At 47.1% G+C, this 21,678-nt stretch overlaps 1 protein-coding gene across 2 annotated transcripts in view; it reads right to left on the bottom strand.

Moving 5' to 3' along the window:
* Positions 1 to 12,093: 12,093 nt before the first annotated feature.
* The window catches only part of TMEM51 (transmembrane protein 51), a 44,827-nt gene continuing 35,242 nt past the window's right edge, over positions 12,094 to 21,678 (bottom strand). The window contains exons 2-4 of one of the 2 annotated variants that reach the window (XM_079922347.1): positions 19,876 to 19,950; positions 15,343 to 15,878; positions 12,094 to 13,234 (exon numbers count right to left, since the gene is read on the bottom strand). In XM_079922347.1, coding sequence (XP_079778473.1) covers positions 12,826 to 13,234; positions 15,343 to 15,680 — 747 coding nt within the window. In that variant the 5' untranslated portion in view covers positions 15,681 to 15,878; positions 19,876 to 19,950 and the 3' untranslated portion in view covers positions 12,094 to 12,825. Of the gene's footprint in view, positions 13,235 to 15,342; positions 15,879 to 16,179; positions 16,296 to 19,875; positions 19,951 to 21,678 lie in introns of those variants that run through there. The other variant, XM_079922348.1, reaches the window with a different exon arrangement.

The raw sequence follows: 21,678 nt of genomic DNA, 5'->3' as shown, positions 1-21,678 counted from the left end.
TTTCTTCCTTTTTGAGTTTTTTTCTAGGTTAATTTAGAGCAAGTTGTGGCATTTCACCCATAAAGACATCCTAACTGAAAGGACTTTTTTTTCTTTACTTTATCCCTGCCTTGACATTATCACAGCTAAAAATACTTATAATCGTTCCTGAATACCATCTAATATTCAGTCCATGCTCACATTTCCTTGATTCTCTCAGAGATATCTTTTTTACTGTTGGTTTCCAGACAAGGTCCACACATCACATTGGGTTGTTATGTCTCTGAAATGTCTTTAATTCTGTAACAGCAGCTCCCCGCCCCTGACCTTTTTTATCCCCCAGCCACTGATTTGTTGGAGAAACTGGGTCTTTTGTCCCGTAGAACATTCACATCCTGGATGTGGCTGATCACTTCTTGGTTTCAGTTCACTTGTTCCTCTTTTCCCCATGTTTCCTGTAAACTAATAGTTAGATCGAGAGGTCTGAGGAGATCAAAGTCTTTTTGTTGTCCGGACGCCTTCGTAGGCGGTACTGTGTGATCCGTCCTGCGTCGCACAGCGAGCACATAATGTCTGGTCATCCCGTTTTTAACGATATTGAGATTGAACAGTAGGTCCAGTGCTAACAGACTGAGCCATCCATTACAAAGTCCCCAACAGCTTTTTTTCCCCCAATAATTAACATTTTTAATTATGGTAAAATATACATCATAACATTTACCATCTTAACCATTTAAAAATATACAGTTCACTAATGTTAAGGATATCCACATTGTTGTTTAACCAACCCCCCAAAACTTTTCATCATGTAAAACCGAAACTCTGTACCCCTTAAACAACTACTCTCCATTTTCCCCTTACCCCAGCCCCTGGCAACCACCCATCTATTTTCTACTTCTATGAATCTGGCTACGCTAGGGACCTCATATAAGTGGAATCATACAGTATTTGTCTTTTTTTGTGACCGGCTTATTTCACTGAACATAATATCCTCAAGGTTCATCCATGTTGTAGCATGTGTCAGAATTTCCTTCCTTTTTAAGGCTGAGTAATATTTCATTGTGTGTATATACCATGTCTTATCGATTCATTTGTAAGTGGGCACTTGAGCTCATCCATCAACTTTTTGCCTAATAGCTTTAGCATCCTTTGAGGATCATTGCCTGGATCCGTATTTCTTGTGGGGTCACAGAGTTGTGATTTTTTTCTGATTGCTATTCCTTTGGTCATTATTAGCTAGAATCCTTCATCAACCATTTTTGTTTATCATAAAATACAGGTGGTTCAGGAAAGGCAGAATAAAAGATTGGTTCTTTCCTTCTATGTGTCAGTATTCAAAGAAGCAGCTGCCAAAGTGACCAGGGAGTTTTAAAATATATCATTAGGGGGCTTCCCTGGTGGCGCAGTGGTTGCGAGTCTGCCTGCCGATGCAGGGGACGCGGGTTCGTGCCCCGGTCCGGGAAGATCCCACATGCCGCGGAGCGGCTGCGCCCGTGAGCCATGGCCGCTGAGCCATGTGCTCCGCAACGGGAGAGGCCACAGCAGTGAGAGGCCCGCGTACCGCAAAAAAAAAAAAAAAAAAAAAAAAAAAAAATCATTAGAAGTCTTCGATTTAAACAGTGTAGATGTGTTTTAATCCACTGAACTCATTATTTGGTTTGAGGCTCATACTATGTCACCTCAGGGGTTCATGCAGGTTGGCTCCTGTGTTTTTGTTTTTCCAGGTGGAAACTACGCAGTATTTAACTGTAACCACCTATGTTTGTATTGCATTGGTGTGGTCTTTAGACAAACAACTCTGCCTCTCAGTTTTCCTTCTCTGTACAAGGAAGTTGGACAAAATGAGCTCTAGCACGATTCCTATTCAAAACTCTCCCTTTTGTAGCATTTTCATTACATATAACATTATAGTTTAGTCATTTGATTCTTCCAGTTCTGTGACTGAATGCAGTTACCAACATCTTCCTTTTACAAACATGAAAATGGCCACCCAGCTGATACTGTTTTTTTTCTACTTCTCCATACTGCATTTTCCCCCAGTAGACTTAAAGCTGTAGCTCTCAGTTAGGGATATTTTGCCTCCCAGGGGACTTTTGACAATGTCTAGAGACATTTTTGATTGTCACACCTGGGAGGAGCTACTGGTATCCAGTAGGTAGAGGCCAGGGACGCTGCTAAACATCCTACAGTGCACAGGACGGCTCCCCCCCCCCCTCACATAAATGCTCTCCGGCACCAAATGTCATTAGTGCCGAAGCTGAGAAACCCTGACCTGAAGAAATCCATAGAGATAAAATCATATTGCTCTTACTTATATGTTTCAGTGAAAGGAAGTACATATGAAAATGTACACATCTGAGAATTCAGCTATACATGAAGCAGGACAATGAGATGGTCTGTTTTTAACCTACGCATAGAATTTAGTCATTTGATGTGCATCTCCTTACTGTTTCCCCTTCAATCTCATTTCTGGCTCCTATTCTGCCCCTTGAGACCTTTCTATTATTGGCCCGAGGGAAGATGAATGGACAATTTCTACTGCTTTCAGGTCAATGGAAAACTCTTAGGTCTTAAATTTATTTTTTTTTTAAACTCGGGAAATAAACATCAAAATCAACTTTTATCGTAAATAGCAGTTAGATTTTTTGGTCCCAATTCCTCTTTGCCATTTTAGTTGATTGAGTGGATATTTTCAATAAACTTAGCACTACCTTTCAAATTATTGCTCTCTTCTGCTCACGGCATCTCCTGTGAGATGTGTATTCCTGAATCTTTCTCTCTGATGCTTTTGTGCTGATTTAAAAGAACCCATTTGGTGCTAAAATGAATTTATCATTGGCGACTGCTAGAATGGTGTGTCCTTTCCTAATCAAGAAGTCAATCTGTGGGCTCATACTTTGAATCTGATTTTTAAAACAGACAACTAATTTGCCAGAAACAAAAAAAAATGCAGCTTTTATCTTTTTTGTGGTTGTTGTTCAGCTTTGAAAGAGGCAGCATGTAGATAAGGCAGGTACATTTATTTTTATTTTTGGCTGCGTTGGGTCTTTTTTTGCCGTGCACTGGCTTTCTCTAGTTGCGGCAAGCGGGGGCTACTCTTCGTTGCGGTGCGCAGGCTTCTCATTGCGGTGGCTTCTCTTGTTGCGAAGCACGGGCTCTAGGCACATGGGCTTCAGTAGTTGTGGCACGCGGGCTCAGTAGTTGTGGCTCACGGGCTCTAGAGCACAGGCTCGGTAGTTGTGGCGCATGGGCTTAGTTGCTCAGCGGCATGTGAGATCTTCCCAGACCAGGGCTCGAGCCCATGTCCCCTGCATTGGCAGGCGGATTCTTAACCACTGTGCCACCAGGGAAGCCCAGGCAGGTACATTTATTCACTTGTTTATATCAAGTATTCACACAATTTCTCTTACCGACACATATATTCACAGCTTGTCAAATTTTACCCAAAAAGTGAAGGAAAAAGCTTGCTCTTACATTATTGTGTGATTTTTCTCTCTTTTGTGTTTTGTTAAAGTAGATGCTGGTGATTTTTCTTGACTGGACATAATCATCAAGGATGCATTCTGAAATAAGTCATCTTGAGGATAAACACTAAGGATATTTTCTTGCGTTTAAAGTTCCCACGCACCTCCCAAATTGTATACAGTATTGAGCCTAGGTTATCTCTGAGATGCATGCTGTATTGTTTGACATTGCTTCTTTTTTCTGATAAGGAAGACCTATAGCCCAGAAGGGTTTTTGCCATAACTTTTGCTTCCCAAATTGTATTCTAGATCGTTTTGTTGTTGTTATTCACCCTCCATTAGTTCCAAGTATGCTTTTAAATAATCTAAAACTTCTCAAAATCAATTTGAGTTTGTAACTACTACTGACTCTTTTCTTTCCCACATTTTTTATATTACAATTAAATTCCAGGTTTTAATGCACAGAGTTGGGACTGGAGATAGAGAAAAGGAGAAAGGGAAGAGAAGTCTGTTTATATCATGCCATGGGGAATTTGATTTATAGTTCTGGATTGGGGAGGGATAGGAAAACAGTCTTTGTAAAAGACTGTTTCTTTAAAGGAAAATGGTAAGTACCACCCTCAGACTGGTCTCCAAGGATGACTGTTTCCCACTTCTCTCTTATGCAACTGACACCGGGTGGCCAGGCTCTATGACGGGAACCCTCACCGCCCAAGAGAATGGATTTTCCTTTGTCCAGGGCAGCGTTTTTACAAACTCGGCCCCATTGACTGTGGGGTAGAACAGTTCTTTGTTGTGGGGAATGTCCTGGGCATTGGTGGATGTTTAGCAGAATCCCTGCTCTCCTAGATGCCAGCAGCAGCTCCCCCTCCGGTGACTGTGACTTTGCCAAATGTCCCCTGGGGGGCAAAACCGATCCTGGTTGAGAACCACTGATCTGAGGTGAGAACGTTCAGTTCTGGCGTTGCCTTGAATCCTTAAGAGTGTCACTGCAAGTTGAGAACGTTTTGTCCCATGTTGCATCTGGGAGCTGGTCGGCTTGTATCAGCATGTCATCCACCTAACTGCCTTCCTGGAAAGTGCAGAGTTCCAGGGGTCTGATGACACACACGGCAGTCAGGCGGGTTGGCCCCGAGGAAACTCCTGTTGCCAGGGCTACGTTTTAAAGGTGTCTGGTGCACGTGTATGCATGTTCTCTCTAGCGGCTTTTCTGGAGAAATTTGCATCTGTGTATTGTGCGCTCGTATTTCCCCATCTTTCCCTCCCTCTCTAGGTCAGCTTGCTGAGAGCAGGTTTCCTGATCACTACTCTCCTTCAGTTATCGGAAGATCTGAGCCTGATGTGCTGTGGCTCGCTGTCACGTACCATCCCATCTTCAGGCACTCTCGGACATCGCTTCCTAGGCCAGCTGCATTGCTAAAAAGAAACCGGGGAATGGCTTTCTCCTGTCGGCTCAGCGTGAAAGGTGCTTCTGAATGGTCTGACGGTGCCTTGCGAACCACCACCCACACAGGTGGCAAGAACTTTGGAAAGCATCCACCCCTCTGCCATGAGGCTGTCATGAGGGGGTGCAGGCTTCCCATCAGAGGCACACGCTTCCCTGTTGGGGAGTGGACACAGGGAGGTCTGAGCTGGAGGTTCCAGGCGCCCGTGCCTGGCTCATCCTGGACCCATGAACTTGTTTCTACCCCGCTGCCCACCACCACCGCTGTCAGGCACTGGGCCATCTTAGTGGCTTGCCCTTACTGGAGATATGCGATCTGAATGCCACACAGCGAGAAAGCTAATGGACGACTTCGTCAATGAGCTGTAGGACTTTGGACAACCCTCGTCTGCTCTGGGCCTGTTTCTCCCCCTGCAGAATATCAGATTTGGACCATCACCATACCCTGCAGGGTGTTCTGTGAAAGCTGACCCTGGAAGGTGCTCTGTGGGGAAAAAGAGTTTCTGTGGCCAAATGGGTTTGGGAAATGCGACGTCATACAGCATCTGTTTGGAGATTCATAATGCGCACAGACATTTGAGAGATTTTCTGGAATTCTCTGCACTCAGATATCCATGTGGCTCACTCGTCACTTTTCTGCAATGTTATTTCCCTTGGAGACTTTTCCTGATCGCCCAGATCTGTGATCCTTTCTCATCTATCCTTTACCCTGCCTCATTTTTCTTCACAGCACTTCTCATTTTCTGACATTGCATCCTATTTTTATTTATCGGTTTATTTTATGTCCCCCCTCCACCCAAGACGTGCCCTCTGTGTCAGCAGGGACTTGACCCATTTGTTTGCAGATTATCCCTAGCATGTGGCACATAGTAGGTGCTCAATAAAAATGTGTTGAATGAATAGACTTTGTTTACCTTGGAGATTCCCAAATGTAGCTAATCAGGGACATTTTCCCATTAAAATCCTGGCAAATGTCCTTGGGGACTCACCAGGAAGACGGTGGCTAGAATCCTGATGGCCGTGGCTCCTAGTACCAGTCACTTAGCTCTGAATACACAGACAACTCGGCGTTAGACTGAAAACAAAAAAAACGGTTGCCATGAGCGTTGCCATCACGTACCTTGAGGAACCAAGCCTTGTGCAAGGCTCACCCCAGGGCTGCCTCAACTGGTCTTACCTACGTGGCCCTGCTGCCGTTTTCCTGGAGATGGCTTTATGTGAAGATTCCTTGCAAACTACTGGTGGCGCCTGGTGGATTTTCCCAAAACATGTTTTCAGAAATGTGTGTGAGGCTCACACTTGGAGAAGTGCTTGAATCTTCAAGTTCTACATCAGGAGACTGTGGTCTAGTTACAGCCATCACGTGGCAACTCCCCCCCCCCCCACCAACCGCACCCCCCCCCACGCCTCCACTCTGTGTCAGGTGTAGCTTTGGCACTTTGTCTGTGGTTTCCTCAGGTGCTCAAAATTAGGAAACTCCATTTTGCTGGTGTAGAGAGGAAGGCTCAGAGGGATCAAATTATTAGCCCACGATCATCCTTCTAGGAAGCAGCAGTGCTTGGATTAAAACAAAGTCCTCCCCAATCGAAAGCCCATCTCTCGCCCTCTGCGCTTGCATACAGAACAGGGGCTGTCCTTTTGTACCTCCACACTTAAATACTCAGCACAATTTGTCCTAGGAGCTAAATGGGCCTGGCCAGGGCCCTTAAGGCAACAAACGAGACCATTAATCCTCAGAAGGGCTCTTCGTGTGCTGCCCTTTATGGCCTGTGGTTTAGATTGAGCCATCCATTTCCAGGGAGAAAGCTGTGTCCCATTTCCAGTTCTGCTCCACGGTTGCGGGTTTATTTTAGCTTTCCCGTCTCACACGTGTTCATCCAACCAAGGCATCTCAGGACATGTGGCATCAAGCAACAGAAACCCACTGCAATTCGTTTAAGCATAAGATAGGACTTTATTGAAAGTAGCCTGGGGCATCCTATAGGACAGTGAGTGAGGCCAGGCTAAGGAGAACCCAGATCTCTTTCTATGAAGGACTGTTTTCTCCGTGAACCTCTGCTTCATGAGTCTCGTCTTGCAGACCAGCTTTCTCTGGGCACGTGGCTCCCTGGTGGCTTTCAAGTTTATTACATCCAGTGCAAGTAGCCAGTCCAAAATGACCATGGTCATTGTCACCCAAGGCCGTTGGACCCACTTTGGGAAACACTGTCCAAGCAAGGACCCTTCCCATGGAGAGCAGGGCTTCATGCTTTATCCCCAGAACCCAGAACAGCACCCTGGCACATATCTGTGGAGCTCAATACTTATCTGTGGGTGGATGCAACTGACTTAGCTGCACACACACACCAGGCAGCGCTCTGCAACACGATCTTCTACCTCAATCATCTGCCTGTGGCTCCCCTTCTCAGAACTGTAACTGGTCTGAGAAAAGTGAAAATCAAAATTGAGACCAGGTGGAGTATCCACTGCGGGCCCAGCGCTGCCTGATACGATGCAAAGGCAGGGCCCACCTTCAAGGACATGGGCTAAATTTAGGATCCGAGCTTAAAAGGGGAATTTATTGGGGGGACACAGCATTTCTTGTGGAACCCAGGGGCAGAAGTACACCTGGGCTTTCCGAGGGATCAGGACCAAAGACCAGAAAGTCATCAGGAGACAGCTGTGTCTGAGGTCTCATCTTCATGTCTGCCTCTTTCAGCAGTCAGCTTCCCTCTGTGCTGAGGTACGTCCCCTGCTTCACTCATCTGTGGCCCCCTAATCCCTGATACCACATTGCCCAACCCAGGACCTGGGAGAGAGGAGCCTAGCCCAGCCCAGCTTCTGATTGGTTCTCCTGGGTCAGGTGAACACATACCTATCGGCTGTGACTTGAGAGGGCGGAGGTCACATGGCACCAACACGGCTGTGAGATGCCTCCTTTTGGGTGGGGTGGGAGTGCTAGGAGGGAATTTTCTTTGCTCTTTCATAGCCCTGGGGCCAGTTAGGGCCCATGAACAGGTGGGTGGCTTTTGATTTTTCTCCCCTGTCTCTGCCTTTCTAATATTTACCCTAAGAACAAAAACACGGTGGAGAGGAAAGGAAGGGCCAGGGTCTTTCTTCTGGGTTTTACCTTTTTAGCTTTTTTTGTAGTCAAAAGATAGAGAGCTCTGGTAAGTCTGAGCCAGTGAGCAAGCAGGACGAGTGTGCCTTCGGGAATTTTGAGGTGAAAGTGACCTCCTGCTTTGGTTTTAATTTACTCTTGCAGATAACTTCCTTGTCTTCCTAGGCACTGCTCAGGGCTCCAGCCCATTGTTACCATTTCCAGCTAACATTCTCCCTGCCTGCCTTTAGACGGAGGTGCATCCCTGCTCCACATTTTACGTACTAAACATCCATGAGCTATTCTCTGAACAACGTGAATAATTTTCTACTTGATTGTTTCCACACGTACAAAACAACTAAGGTCCTTCGTGCAATTTCCACAGCACTCCTGCCTTACAGGAAGAGTCCAGAAGTGTTCAGATCAAAGCGGGGGCTGGTCTCTAATGAGTTGAAGATTGAGCCCCGTGTTGGTTTGCTAAACATAGTAATGAATTCCCACAAGCTTAGTGGCCTAAAACATCAAACGTATTCTCTCATGGATCTGGGGGCCGGGAGCCCCAAATCAGCATCAGCTAGGCTGCAATCAGGGTTTTTCAGAAGGACCAAACTCCCTTGGATGCTCTAGGGAGGAATCCACCCCTTGCCTCTTCCAGCTCTGGTGGCTGCTGGCATCCCCCCCCCCTTTTTTTTTCCTCGCTATGTAGGATTCCCATGTAAGGAACTACAATAATTTATATGTGCATTTTCCTGTTGATGGACATTTAAATTGTTTCCAATTTTCAATATGATTTCTTTTTAAAACAATTTTTATATACTTTTTAAAGGTTACTTTACATTTGCAGTTATTACAAAATATTGGCTATATTCCCTGTGTCGTACAATACATCCTTGAGCCTGTCGTACACCCAGTAGTTCACATCCCTCACTTCCCCACCCCTGTATTGCCCCCTCCTCCCCCTCCACACTGGCAACCATTAGTTTGTTCTCTGTATCTGTGACTCTCCTTCTTTTTTGTTATATTCGGTCGTTTGCTGTATTTTTTAGATTCCATATACAGGTGATATCCTACAGTATTTTTTGTTTGACTTATTTCACTTACCACAATGCCCTCCAAGTCCATCCATGTTGCTGCAAATGGCAAAATTTCGTTCTTTTTTAAGGCTGAGTAGTATGCCATTGGTTATATGTACCACATCTTCTTTATCCATTCATCTCTTTTTTTTTTTTTTTTTTTGGCGGTACGCGGGCCTCTCACTGTTGTGGCCTCTTCCGTTGCGGAGCACAGGCTCCGGACGCGCAGGCTCAGCGGCCATGGCTCACGGGGCCAGCCGCTCCGCGGCATGTGGGATCTTCCCGGACCAGGGCACGAACGCGTGTCCCCTGCATCGGCAGGCAGACCCTCAACCACTGCGCCACCAGGGAAGCCCTATCCGTTCATCTCTTGATGACACTTAGGTTGCTTCCGTATCTTGGTAATTGTAAATAACGATACTCCGAACATTGGGGTGCATGTATCTTTTCAAATACATGTTTTTGAAAACACATGTTTTTGTTTTTTTCGGATTTATACCCAGGAGTGGAGTTGCGAGGTCATGTGGTAGTTCTATTTTTAGTTTTTTGAGAACCCTCCATACTGTTTTCCACAGTGGCTGCGCCAGTTTACATTCCTACCAACAGTGTCCCAGGGTTCCCTTTTCTCTAAAAATTGTAAATTTTCGTCCTAGGGGTAACTGAGATGATAGTTCAATAATAACATAAGATCAGGTGAAGTCTAAAGAAATTTTAGAAAACCTGGATAAAGTAAGAAAACATCTGTTTGCTGGCATCTGAATGTTAGAGAGACACCAAGACATGTGGGCCAAGTTCTGGAGAGAAGGGAAACACAGACGCAAGCTTGACAGTTGTTACAGCTTTTCTCCTTGGGGCATTTGCCGATTCAAGTCTTACAGCCTAGGAGCTGAAAAGCCAAGGAGTTCAGAAGACTCTAACCACAGAAGCTGCTGGCATCCCTTGACTTGCAGGTGTGTCACTCTAGTCCTGCCTCTGTGGTCACTGCCTCCGCCTCTTCTTTGTATATAATCTCCTACTGTCTCTCACTTATAAGTACACTTACAGAGGCATTTAGGGCGAGGATAGCCTCAACTCAAAATCCTTCTATCCGCAAAACTTTACCTTGTAAGGTAACATTCTCAGGTCCCAGGGATTAGAGCCTGAGATCTTTGGGGCCACCAGTCAGCCCACGGCAAGCCCTAAACTTCTTTCTCTCCTGAGGAAGGTCTAGGCTGGGCAGACACCCCGACAGACATCTACCAGAGGCCAGATTGAGAGCCCTTTTAGAAGGTCATTTCTCAGCTCATTTGGAATCTTGCTATTGCCCTTTCTTTTTTCCTCCTGTTTGTCCTCATCAGGGGGAAGCATTAAGAGTAAATGAGGGGCTTCCCTGGTGGCGCAGTGGTTAAGAATCCGCCTGCCAATGCAGGGGACACGGGTTCAAGCCCTGGTCCGGGAAGATCCCACATGCTGTGGAGCAACGAAGCCCGTGCACCACAACTACTGAGCCTGTGCACCACAGCTACTGAAGCCTGCGCGCCTAGAGCCCGAGCTCCTCAGCAAGAGAAGCCACTGCAACGAGAAGCCTGTGCACTGCAACGAAGAGTAGCCCCCGCTCGCCGCAGCTAGAGAAAGTCTGTGTGCAGCAACGAAGACCCAACGCAGTCAAAAATAAGTAAATAAAATAAATTTTAAAAAATTTATTAAAAAAAAGGAGTAAATGAATAGCAAGTTCAGCCCAGAGATACATGGAGAGGCACAGGCTGGCTCAGGGGTGGGCTGGGACCAGACCAGGCCTCCGGGTATCCCAGGCCACTGAGCAGTTACCCGGTGCTCCGGTATCGCAGCTCCCTTTTTTGTTTTTGTTTTTTTTTTGCGGTACGCGGGCCTCTCACTGTTGTGGCCTCTCCCGTTGCGGAGCACAGGCTCTGCAGCCTCCACGGCATGTGGGATCTTCCCGGACCAGGGCACGAACCCGTGTCCCCTGCATCAGCAGGCAGACTCTCAACCACTGCGCCACCAGAGAAGCCCTGCAGCTCCCTTTTTATAGATGGGTTTACATAAGGAAATGAAAGGTTGGAACTTAGGCACGGTTGCCAATTCTGATATGAGAAGGTGCTTGACTTCCTAACTGCCGCTCCTTTTCTCCCACAGGAGCTTTTAGGAAACATCAGGGCCTGAGAATGTGCTCTTCTAACCACCCTCCTAGCTACACAGACCCCCAGCGGCCCGCTCCACGCTTGCCAGGACCAGGAAGGGAACTTTATTTTTTTTTTCTGGGCCGCGCCGCATGGCATGTGGAACTTCCCCGACCAGGGACTGAACCCGAGCCCCCCGGCCTTGGAAGCGCAGGGTCTTAACCACTGGGCCACCAGGGAAGTCCCAGGAAGGGAACTTTGGACTCAGATTTGTCTTCCCAGACTCCCACTCCACAGTCAAGACCCTGACCCCCGACGTCCCTGGTCCTCTCATTCAGCCCAGCCTCAGCAGTCTGCCATCTGCTGCATGTTCTCGTTTGTTGAATTTCTCTCCTGGGCTCCGCAGGTAGGCACCCTGCCCTCTCCACGAGGACACGCTCACTCTGCATGATCATACAGCCCATCTGGGCCAGTTCTCAGAAGAGCTGTCCTAGGATGTTTAGACAGGTAGAGAGCTGCTGTCTAACTACCCAGAACTTTCTGTTGGGCCTGTGGGTTGACGGGGACAGTCTCAGCTCTTGGGAAGCACAGGTCCTCATTCAAAGTCTGAAAAAGCCCTTTCCACTGAGTGGCACACTAGAGTGTTGAAGGACTCGGGCCCTGGAGGCCTAGGTTCAAATCCCAGCTCTGTCATTTCCTAGCGGTGTGACATGGGGCCCTTTAATTAACCCGATTCTTCGTGAACTAACCCACAGGAAGTAATACCTGGCTTGGGTACAGCTGAAAATGGGATAAATATGTGAGGTGCTTAGCACAGCGCCTGGCATATACTACGTGTTCAGGATATATTAGCTAGTATTATTCTCATCAGTGAGATTTCTCCCTAAGCAAGTCAGTATGGGAAGAACTGCTAAAGTAATTCAGCACCAAATGTGTGACATATAAAACATTTTATTACAAAAAGCTCAGTTGCAAGGCATTTTAGAAGGAACGGAGCATCCCAGACGGCTTTCCTTTTTCTGCCGTTACACAGGAGAGACTAGGAAAGTCTACCAATTCAAACTAGGATCTCATGCATCCTCAGGCTTTGGGCCCTCAGAAGAACTGACGGCATCAGGGGCTCTGAGAACCCCACCTGGGTCTCACCCCAGGGTAATCATCCAGCCTCTCATTCGGCTTAATTCACAAAACGGGCCCATGTCCTTTCCATAAAGCGGGTCATCTTTCCTACCCACAGTTCAGGATACCAGGGAAAAAGCGAAGGCATAACTTGTCTTCAGTTGGAAACAAAACAGTCCTAGTGGAAGCAAAACAGAACCACAATCTAAACCAGTTGCTAGGTATCCTTTCCTAATTGGAACGAGGAGTGTCATCACTGGCGATTCAGAGTCGCGGAAGGACAAGGGGGGAAGATGCCGGTGCCGTTCCTTGATAGGGTCACAGCATCACGAGATCCGAAGCAGCAGCTCTTTCCGATGCACCTACTATGTGAGGTCCTGGGGGCTGCAGAGTCGCTCCTGAATCCCAGAACCCCTCACCCCCCGGCCCCGTCCAAATTGCTAAGTACACACCTGGCCCCTCCGCTTCTCAACGGTGGCTGAGCGGCTTCATTCGGGATCTGTTGGCGTGGAGGTTGAGTGACAGGAGGGAACACGCCCGGGAGGGGTCGTCAGTCCGGGGGCCGGGAGTTGGGGGCCTTCTCTTGGACCTCATCATACTGTGGCGGGGGAGTCAGAGGCTCGATGGACAGAGGAGGCACATTTTTGTCTGGCAGGTTGATCCTAAAGTCTTTGAGGTGAAGCTTTTCGGATTTTATCCTTCGAACTTTCAGCGGCTTCAGGCGTTTGGCCAACTTGGAGTTCTGCCTGTCGGGGGGGTTCCCCGGGCTGGTCTCCACGTCAGCCCTGGTTGTGGTGGGCCTTGTCTCATCCAGCCCCGTCAAGGACTCGTAGGAGGGGAGAGAGATGCTCATCCTGGGGTTCTGGTCCGGTTCCCTTGCTTCCGAGTAGTTTGTGCTCATCACTTCCTCATAGCTGGGGACGTAGTACCTTGAGGAGGCCTCCTCCTCCTCCTCTTGGCTGCAACACACCAAGCACAGACACGGGGGTGTTAGTCTGCACTCAAGTCATTTAAAATCACAGATAGATGGACTCCAAATCCCATGTTGCCACTGGGACCACGTATGCCAGCCTTGTAAACAACAAATGTGTCCAAGAAGTAGTAAGAGCTAACACTTCAACTGTTGGTTATGAGCCAGGCACTGTCCCAAGTACATATGAACCAATGCCATCTTCCTAATGACACTATGGGTTAGGTTCTATTAGTATACCCATTTTACAGATGGGGAAATGGATACATTGAGGTTAAGTGACTTGGTCATACCTTTAAGAAGTGACAGGGCAGGAAATGAATGCCACATTCTCAACTACTACACCATATCATCTGGGAGTTAACCTCCCTTGCCTTTTAGCCTCACACTTAATAGCACGCTGGGTGGGCTATTCCGATGCCCAGCTGGGCATCCTTTGACCAAAGACAACATAAACATGCATGAAACGGCTGCAAGTTTGAAGCAAAATGGTTGTCCCTGGGTAGAGAAGGAATATCTGGAATGTAAAATTTACATGTATCTCGAATTATTCTGTAATTTTGTCTTCCACGTTCACCATTAGACTCAAAAGATAGGTCAGGTCCTCAGCCTTAGTCTCATTTGACTGTTGAAAGAGAAAACCAGAAGGTCAGGGCAGTTTTTACATGTTTATAGGGAGTAATGCCAATAGCCATTTTCCAGCACCCTACACTTGAACCTGTATAGGGGATAATGGCCAACACCGGAAACCTCACTGTTTGCCTGGGCTTTCCTCTCATCTCCTTTAGGAATGAACTTGTGAGCTCACAGCCAGGGTGGGTAATGATGGGTGACTGATTTCCTTCTTTGTTCTTTTCTCTATTTCCCAAGTTTTCTAGAATATGCCTGATTATCTTTTGCTCTCAGAAAATCGGTTTAATTTTTCCAAAATAAAAACAACTCCCGTCCCACTATAGAGATAAGACATTCTTACTGAAAATTCAAACGACACAGAAAAATCTAATGAAGAAGATAAAAACATCTGAAATTGTTCCACCCAGAGACAATCACTGTTAACGTTCTGTCGTATACCTTTCCAGATCTTTCTCTAATTCCATAGCCGCAACATACGATGTGATGAAAACCTTTCCTAACGTGCTGTGATATATGCAACCTCCTTTTCTCCATGTGGTGGATACGGACCCACATTAGCAAATATAGATCAGTGATGGCTGTGTGGCACTCCACTGAATGGGCGTGTCATACTGCAGTTCGACTGATGGATATTAGGTTGTCACCTGTCTTTGCTGTTCTCAGCAATGCTCTGATAAACATATGAGCACAAAACCCTTTGCACTTGTGTGATTGTCTCCCAAAGATAAGCTCTTAGGAAGAGAACTGATAGGTGCACACATCTTTAATATGGCCTCTTACTGTGAACGCCCCTTCAGTAAGATTATGTCAATCAATACTCCGGTCAGCAACCTACTTCCCTACAAACCTCCAACCCCGGGGGCAGTCCGTCTGGGCCAATATGAAAGCCAAGGAATTACGATGCCTTTGTTTGGTTGTCTGCATTTCCTGACTAATGAGGTTGAACATCTACAGTGCGAATATCTATGAAATGCTTGTTTGTGTCCTTTGTCCATGTTCCTACTGATGTGTTTCTCTTTCATATTCATTTGTAAGGGCTCTTTTTATACTAGGGATATCAACCTTTATCATATGTTCCCCAATTTACCACTTATCTTTTAAATCTGTTTGTGGCATTTTGGGTCAAAGAGAACACTACTTCCCAACCTGTTCAACTTAAAAGCATAAACACACAGGACATTGGGGTAAATGGACAAGCTTCCAGTGTGCAGGCTCTGGCCACCCCGGGAGCCATGCAGAACCCCTGGAGGTGTCAAAACCTGGACACACCTGTAATGCATTCAAGCCACAGTATTTGGGAAACTTCGGGACTGAAGGACAAAGGTATCGGTAAAATGATAAACTGTTTTACAGAAGCGTTAATGGGAGAAAGCCTCCTTGACTAAAATGTTCTCGTCATTGTTCAGCCCTGCACGTGTGGGTGTGCGCGTCCATCTCCCGCCTGGGGCGGGTGGCCAGCCTCACCTGTCTTCCTCGTGGGCGTGAGGCTCGACCCCCGGGTGCTGGATGTGCGCCAGCTCCTCAGCGTGCCGCTGCTTCCTCTTGTCACGGATACTCAGGCAGATGGACAGGAGTAGCAGCATCACCCCGGCCCCGACCAGCACGTAGGCTACGGAGAAGGTCTTGCTCTTGAGAATGCCGCTCCCTATCTCCGTCTTGTTCCCCTGAGCGGTTGGCTTTTCGGTAGCGCTGAACCCGGGGACGAGGTTCCACATGGCCATGATGACCCCGAGGACCAGCATCCCCAGGCCAATGGCAGTCAGCGCGTAGTGCGAGCCGTTGGCCTTGGACTGGGCCATCATGCCAGCGGGAGCGGGGCAAGGCCCGGGTTCAAAGGAAGAAAATAAATAAATAAAAAACGGCAGCAGCAGCAACAAAAGCCCCGTAAACGCCTTGCGCTAAATCCCTAGCGCCACGCTGAAGAAACAGCAACCAGACTCTCAAGGGGTGGTTTCAAGCAAATGTGAGGCATCCCGTCTGGACAGCTGCGGCTGGGAGGTCTGGAAGGAAAGCAGAGAGAGGAGAGGGGAAAATCAGTGCTGGTTCCAAGTGCTCCGGTGGACACAGCGGCTGTGCTCCTGGAGGTGGGGAGAAGCGGGACTGAGTCACAGGCTCTCGCTGGGCTCGCCTCTGATGCATTCCAGAGGTCTTACGTGCTCCTGTTCCTTCTGTTGTCCGCCTACCCCCACCTGAAAAGGAAAAGCGCGACCTTTCCCTGCAAGAGGCCGGAAAGGTCAGAGCTGCAGGTGGTTCAAACATTTTGTGGGATTTAATGAAGTGCGATAAAATCTCACCTCTTACCGGGTATGGCGAGGAGAGTGAATGATGGCATGCCTGAGCCATGATCAATAGATGTGACAGAATCGCCTGGCTGACCGGCGTCGGTCAATGATATGACCCGGTCCAACAGCCGACTGCGGACCCTCACCACCCTCCATGGCTCCCTATTTCCCGCAGCACAAAATCCAGGCTCCTTGGAATCATGCTCATGGCCGGCTCAACCTGGCCCTGCCTCTCCCACTCATGCCCTTCCTCGCCCTCCTTCGCAAATCCCCTCCGGCATTTCTGCCCCTCTCTGATCGCCGGGGCTCAGCTGCCCTTCCGTGTGTCCCGCAAGCCACCAGCAACTACCGTGGCAAGTCTCTCTCTTTCCGTGACCACATGTTTTTCACTCTGCTCCTGGGACGTAACAGGGCCCCCCCCCCAAAATGTCTGCTGAATCAAACGAATGAAATGAACAGAGGCCGGACAAAGCTGTCCTGCAAGACACGCTTCTTTTCAGCCACACGGAATTTTGCTTTTCTTAAAGGGGCAGAAGCCTGCACATCCTTCATCTTAGCTGCTGTTCCCAACTAGATGAGAAACCCTCTCCCGTGAAGCAGCTCAGAGACCTTGTGCTAAAGGCAGCGGTCAGCCGTCCTGGGAGTCCGTAACCATTTGCTGGCTGGGAGAGGGAGCCGGATCAGCCAGTGACTTGAAGAGTTGAGGGTAGAACACTTTCAGGGGGCGGGGGGACCAGCGAGCAAGGCTCCTGGCTAATTACTCCTCAGATACGTTATTCCTGCCTAAGCAACTTTTGCAGAACAGTAAAACTTTACAGCTGTTTCGATGGGCAAGGTCCTGTTTGCCGTTCTGCATTCTTTCCGCTCCTTGCGAAAGGACGGCTAACCAGGCCACGTGAGAGCCGATGCTGCCGAGATGCTTTCTCATCCAGCACAGGGCTCCATCCGAAACTGGCCACTTTGTTCAAAAATACTCGAAAAATAATTGGGATAACATCCTCTATCGGCTTGAAGTCAGTTCCTTCTCTCTCTTTTTTTTTTCCCACTCAACAAATATTTCTTGTGCGTCTGCTAAGCAGTGTTAGGTGCTGGAGAAACACTGTTGAGCAAGTTAAGAATTAGGGGGGCTTCCAGGTCAGCAGGAAAACAGTCTACAGGGAATAACAAAGTGGGAAGAAAGGAACTGTGGCACTAGGCAGCTGGGTGTCTTAAGTCAGGCTGGAGGGCATATGGAAAGTCTCTGTGAGAGAAGCCCCACTTCACGTAATAGGATCTGCATCTGCCCCTGAATGCATTGGGCACGTGGGTGCATACATGCACACCCATGCATGCGTGCTGCTGTATGACCATGCACGTGTATGCACACAGAGCACTGAACAGGGAGCCCTGACTCCATCCTTATTGATTTGCCCCCAGGGCTGGTTGGGGCCGCGGGTGGTGAGAGGGGCAGCTCTGGCCTTTGTAGGCGCCTCTGCCCTTCATCCTGGGATTTCCTTGCCCAGATTTTGTTAAGCAACTGTCCATTCCTGCTGGAGACCTTTGCAGCGAGACCAGCTGGGAACAGTCTGCGGTATACACAAGGCTGTGTGTTTCTCACATCACTCACAGCCAGCGAAGGGAAGGAGGGGTTTGGCAGCCCTAGGAATGCGTAGGTCCTGCCAAATGGATTGGAGACAAGGCCAGACTTGGAGGGCTCCGTGGTGGAGAAGTGCAGCCCGAGCCTCGTGCTGGAAGCAGGAGAGATGAAGAAACCACTTACTGAGCACCTGCTCAGGGCCGGACAGGCAGGCTTCGTTCCCAGGAGGCTGACAGCCTGTTTATTAAACCAGTGAGGGGGCCGTGTTATCCCCCCCTGCTTCCTCTTCTCATTAATTCTCAATTCAAGCTTTGCCTTATGCTGCGACGTGAGTAAAACAGGTCCCCGATGAGAGACACGGGCAGAGATGAACATGTCAGAATTAACACATTTTTGGCCTGTTAAATTGTCAATGACTGAAAACAGGCACTAATAGTGTGCGTGAGGGTGTCGGGATGGGCAATTTCATACAATGTTGCTGGATGGCAAGTTTTGGCATTCGGGGATCAAAATTCCAAAAATGTTTATACCCTTAGGCTCCAATTAATTCCCACTTCTAAGAATTATGCACAGGGCAAGGATATTCATCATAGCTTTATAGTAGCGAGAAACTAGAAACTACTTAAATAGCCGATAATCTGGATTTGATTAAATAAAATATGGTACACGCACTTATTCAATTATGGTCTCAAAGCAGCTAATGATACATTTTAAAGGCAAACAAGAGTATGTTCACTGTGATTCTAATTTTAATAAAACTCCATACATGGGTCTGTATATATGAATATACAGGGGAATGGGCCGAACGATCCTACTTATGTTAAAATGAAAAAGAGACAATATATTTTCCTGTACGCAAACATGTATGTAAAGTCCCAGAAAAGGGGCACATTCCAAACTTGTGCCAAAGATTGCTTCTGGGGACGGAGGGGGCTTGGGAAGTGTAACTTTTACTCTATTTCTGTATTTTGAATTTCCTACAATCAGAATGTGTTGTCACAAGGCAACATAGCTTGGTAGTTAAGTGTGAGCTTCGGAACGAGGCTGCCTGGACTCTGATCCTCACTCTGTACCTTCCCAGCTGAGTGACCTTGGACAAGTTACTTAACCTCTCTGTGCCTCAGTTTCCACAACTGTAAGATGGAGATAAAAGCTCTCTAGGACGCACCTCATAGGGGAGTTATGATACATAAAAAAGTAAATAGACCTAAAGTACCTAGAATAGTATGTGACCAGCACACAGTAAATTCTTACAGAAAGGTTTGTTATTTAATATTATTTAAAGCCTGCATTCTCAATGGGGTGAGATCACCCACAAGGGGGAAACAACTGACTCTTGGGGATGGTGCAAAATAATCTTACCTGTTACAATAGTCAGTGGTCCTCCAGATCCCCAGCATGTCGGGCATGACAATTTCATGGGGCGGGGGTTGGGAGAGCATTACAAAAAGAAGGTCTAAAAAGACTCCTCTGGGAAGGAACGATAGTCGGGGAAGAAAAGGTTGAGAGACACCAATGAATGTATTATATTAAATTTCAAAACACTCAAATTATACAAACCATGATGTTTACAGTTATTTTCTCCGTGTGCTGGGATTAGAATGATTTTTCTTTTCTTTTTCTTTCTGGGAGGATAAGAATTGGAAAACACAGAAATGTGTTGCTTTTCAAATAAGAAAATGAAATAAAGGTGTTTTTTGGGGGGGGTTCATGGCAGGGTTATGTGTCCAATGGTAGCTTAAAACTGTTCGTCGTTTCCACCCTCCCTCTGGAGACCAGATCTCGACAGTTCACTGCGGGTGTGGAGACCCAGTTCCCTGAGGTGCAGCTGGAAGCTATTTATCTTGTTTCTGGCTTGTTGACCCACGTTATATTTAGCATGGTGTTCTTTCCCTTCCAAAAATAATGGAAAGAAGCTAATTTTGTGCTTAGAGGATTTGGACCACATAGTTTCCAAGATGTCCCTAAAACAGAGGAGCCTTGGTGAACAGCCTGGGGTCCCAGCTCAGCCGGACTCACCTCTGGACCCAGGAGTTGGATCCATCATGGCTCAGGTTCAAGGCAGCCCTAAGGGATAAGTGAGTGATCCTGTATCTGGGTTTTCAAGAAAACGGTGAACCAGTTAAGAGAGGCACCTACCTGTTGTTACCTAGGGAGCCTCCAGGCAGGCCTGACAACAACTCTTCATGCTAAAATCTTGAGCTAAGGATCCACCTGTAAAAAACCAGAAATGCAGCTTTCTAAGTAGGCTGTGAGCATGTCAATTTGAGGTACTCCTGGGGGAGGCACGTGTTTGCTTTTTGGAGGGAAGGTACATGCAAAAAAAATTCAAGATTCTGTACCAAGAGTGGGGCTGCAGAGGATGATGATACGGCAGCTACACTGACAAAATCTTTCCATGGTTTTCTCCATCTTACACAAGTGCTCCTGAGAGTAAAAGGAGGAGAAACATTCCCCAGGTCATGCTATGAGGAATCTGTAATCTTGACCCCAAAAGCGACAAGGCAGGAGAGGAAAATGACAGGTCAATTTGATCTGCTGGCACAGAAACAAAAATCCTAAACAAAATATCACCTAATGGAATCCAACATTTAAAAAAAAATGTTTACCCCAAGAATGTAGAGTCGATTCAACATTAGAACATCGAATAATGTCATGTCCCAGGAGAAAGGATAAACCACGACAGCAGCTGACTATGCAGTTATAGTCCAGCGGAGTACTACGCAGCAGAGAAAATGAATAAACTGCAGCTACATGCACCAGCGTGGCCCATTCTGACCCATGTGAGGTTGAACAGGAAAGCAAATTGCAGAAGAACACACACAACATGATCCTATAATATTTATATGAAGTTCAAAACCAGGCAATGTATTGCTTTATCTTTGTAATTATTAGGAAGAAAGGCAAAATTATAAACTAAAATTTAGGATAACAGTTATCTCCCTGGAGGAGTGAGAAATGATGTTGGGGAGGAATAGTGAAGGGTACAAGGATGTTTATTAAATTATTTCTTAAACGTCACATATATCTTATATATACTCTTTTGACTGGCTGGAATATTTTGCAATAGGAGATTCTGAAAGTCCGTCAATGTCTTTCCATAACTCTTAGCATAAAATCTGAACTCCTCCGCTGTGGCCTTCAAATTCCACCAGACTAGACTGGGCTCCTGCCTCTCTCATATCTTATCTCTTGGCTCACCAACCTCTGTGGCTTCCTGTCTGTTTCTAGTCACACTAAGCATACCCTGCCCCAGGGCCTTTGCACTTACTTTTCCTGATACCCGAAACTTTTCCACCTGTCTCTTTTGTTTGTCCACTTCTTTACTACTTCTGTCTCTCAGCTCAAATGCCACGTCCTCAGCGAGGATTTCCTTGACCACACTACAAATAATGTCCCCTCCCTCACCCAGCTACTCTCAAGCCCCATGCTTCGGTCCCTATGACATTCCGTCTCATGGATGGATGACATTAACTCAGTCTATGATCGTCTCGTTTTGCTTTCCTGTTGCTTCCTTGTCTCCCCCACTGGAGCGTAAACTCCCTGAAAGTAAGTTCTCGTCTGCCTTGTTCACCTCTGTATGCCCAGCACCCAGCAGAGTGTGCCAAGACCATACCAGCTGCTTAATAACTATTTGTAGAATGAATGAATGACTATCTAGCAAGTTAAAAAGTTTAACTGATGTCCCATATCAATTAGGGGAAATGCCTAGTCCAAGGTTGGCACCGAGGAGGAGAGGATTAGATCGAGCTAATTTTCAGGATACCCAAATCTTGTGTCTGTATGCAAATGATGTGCCAGCAACACGGGAAAGGCACCCAGGTTAAATGTGACTTCCATTCTGACCCGAGATGGTGACTCTATCAATATTCCCTGGTGGGCTTTGAGGTTTCAGCTGGTCGCTGGTCTTCCCAGCACGTAGGTAAGCACCCAGAGCTTTGT

The sequence above is a fragment of the Stenella coeruleoalba genome (assembly GCF_951394435.1).
Source record: "Stenella coeruleoalba genome assembly, chromosome: 1".
In the NCBI taxonomy this organism is placed as follows: domain Eukaryota; kingdom Metazoa; phylum Chordata; class Mammalia; order Artiodactyla; family Delphinidae; genus Stenella; species Stenella coeruleoalba.
Note: the sequence above shows the minus strand (reverse complement) of the source record. Positions and strands in the feature narration are given on the sequence as shown.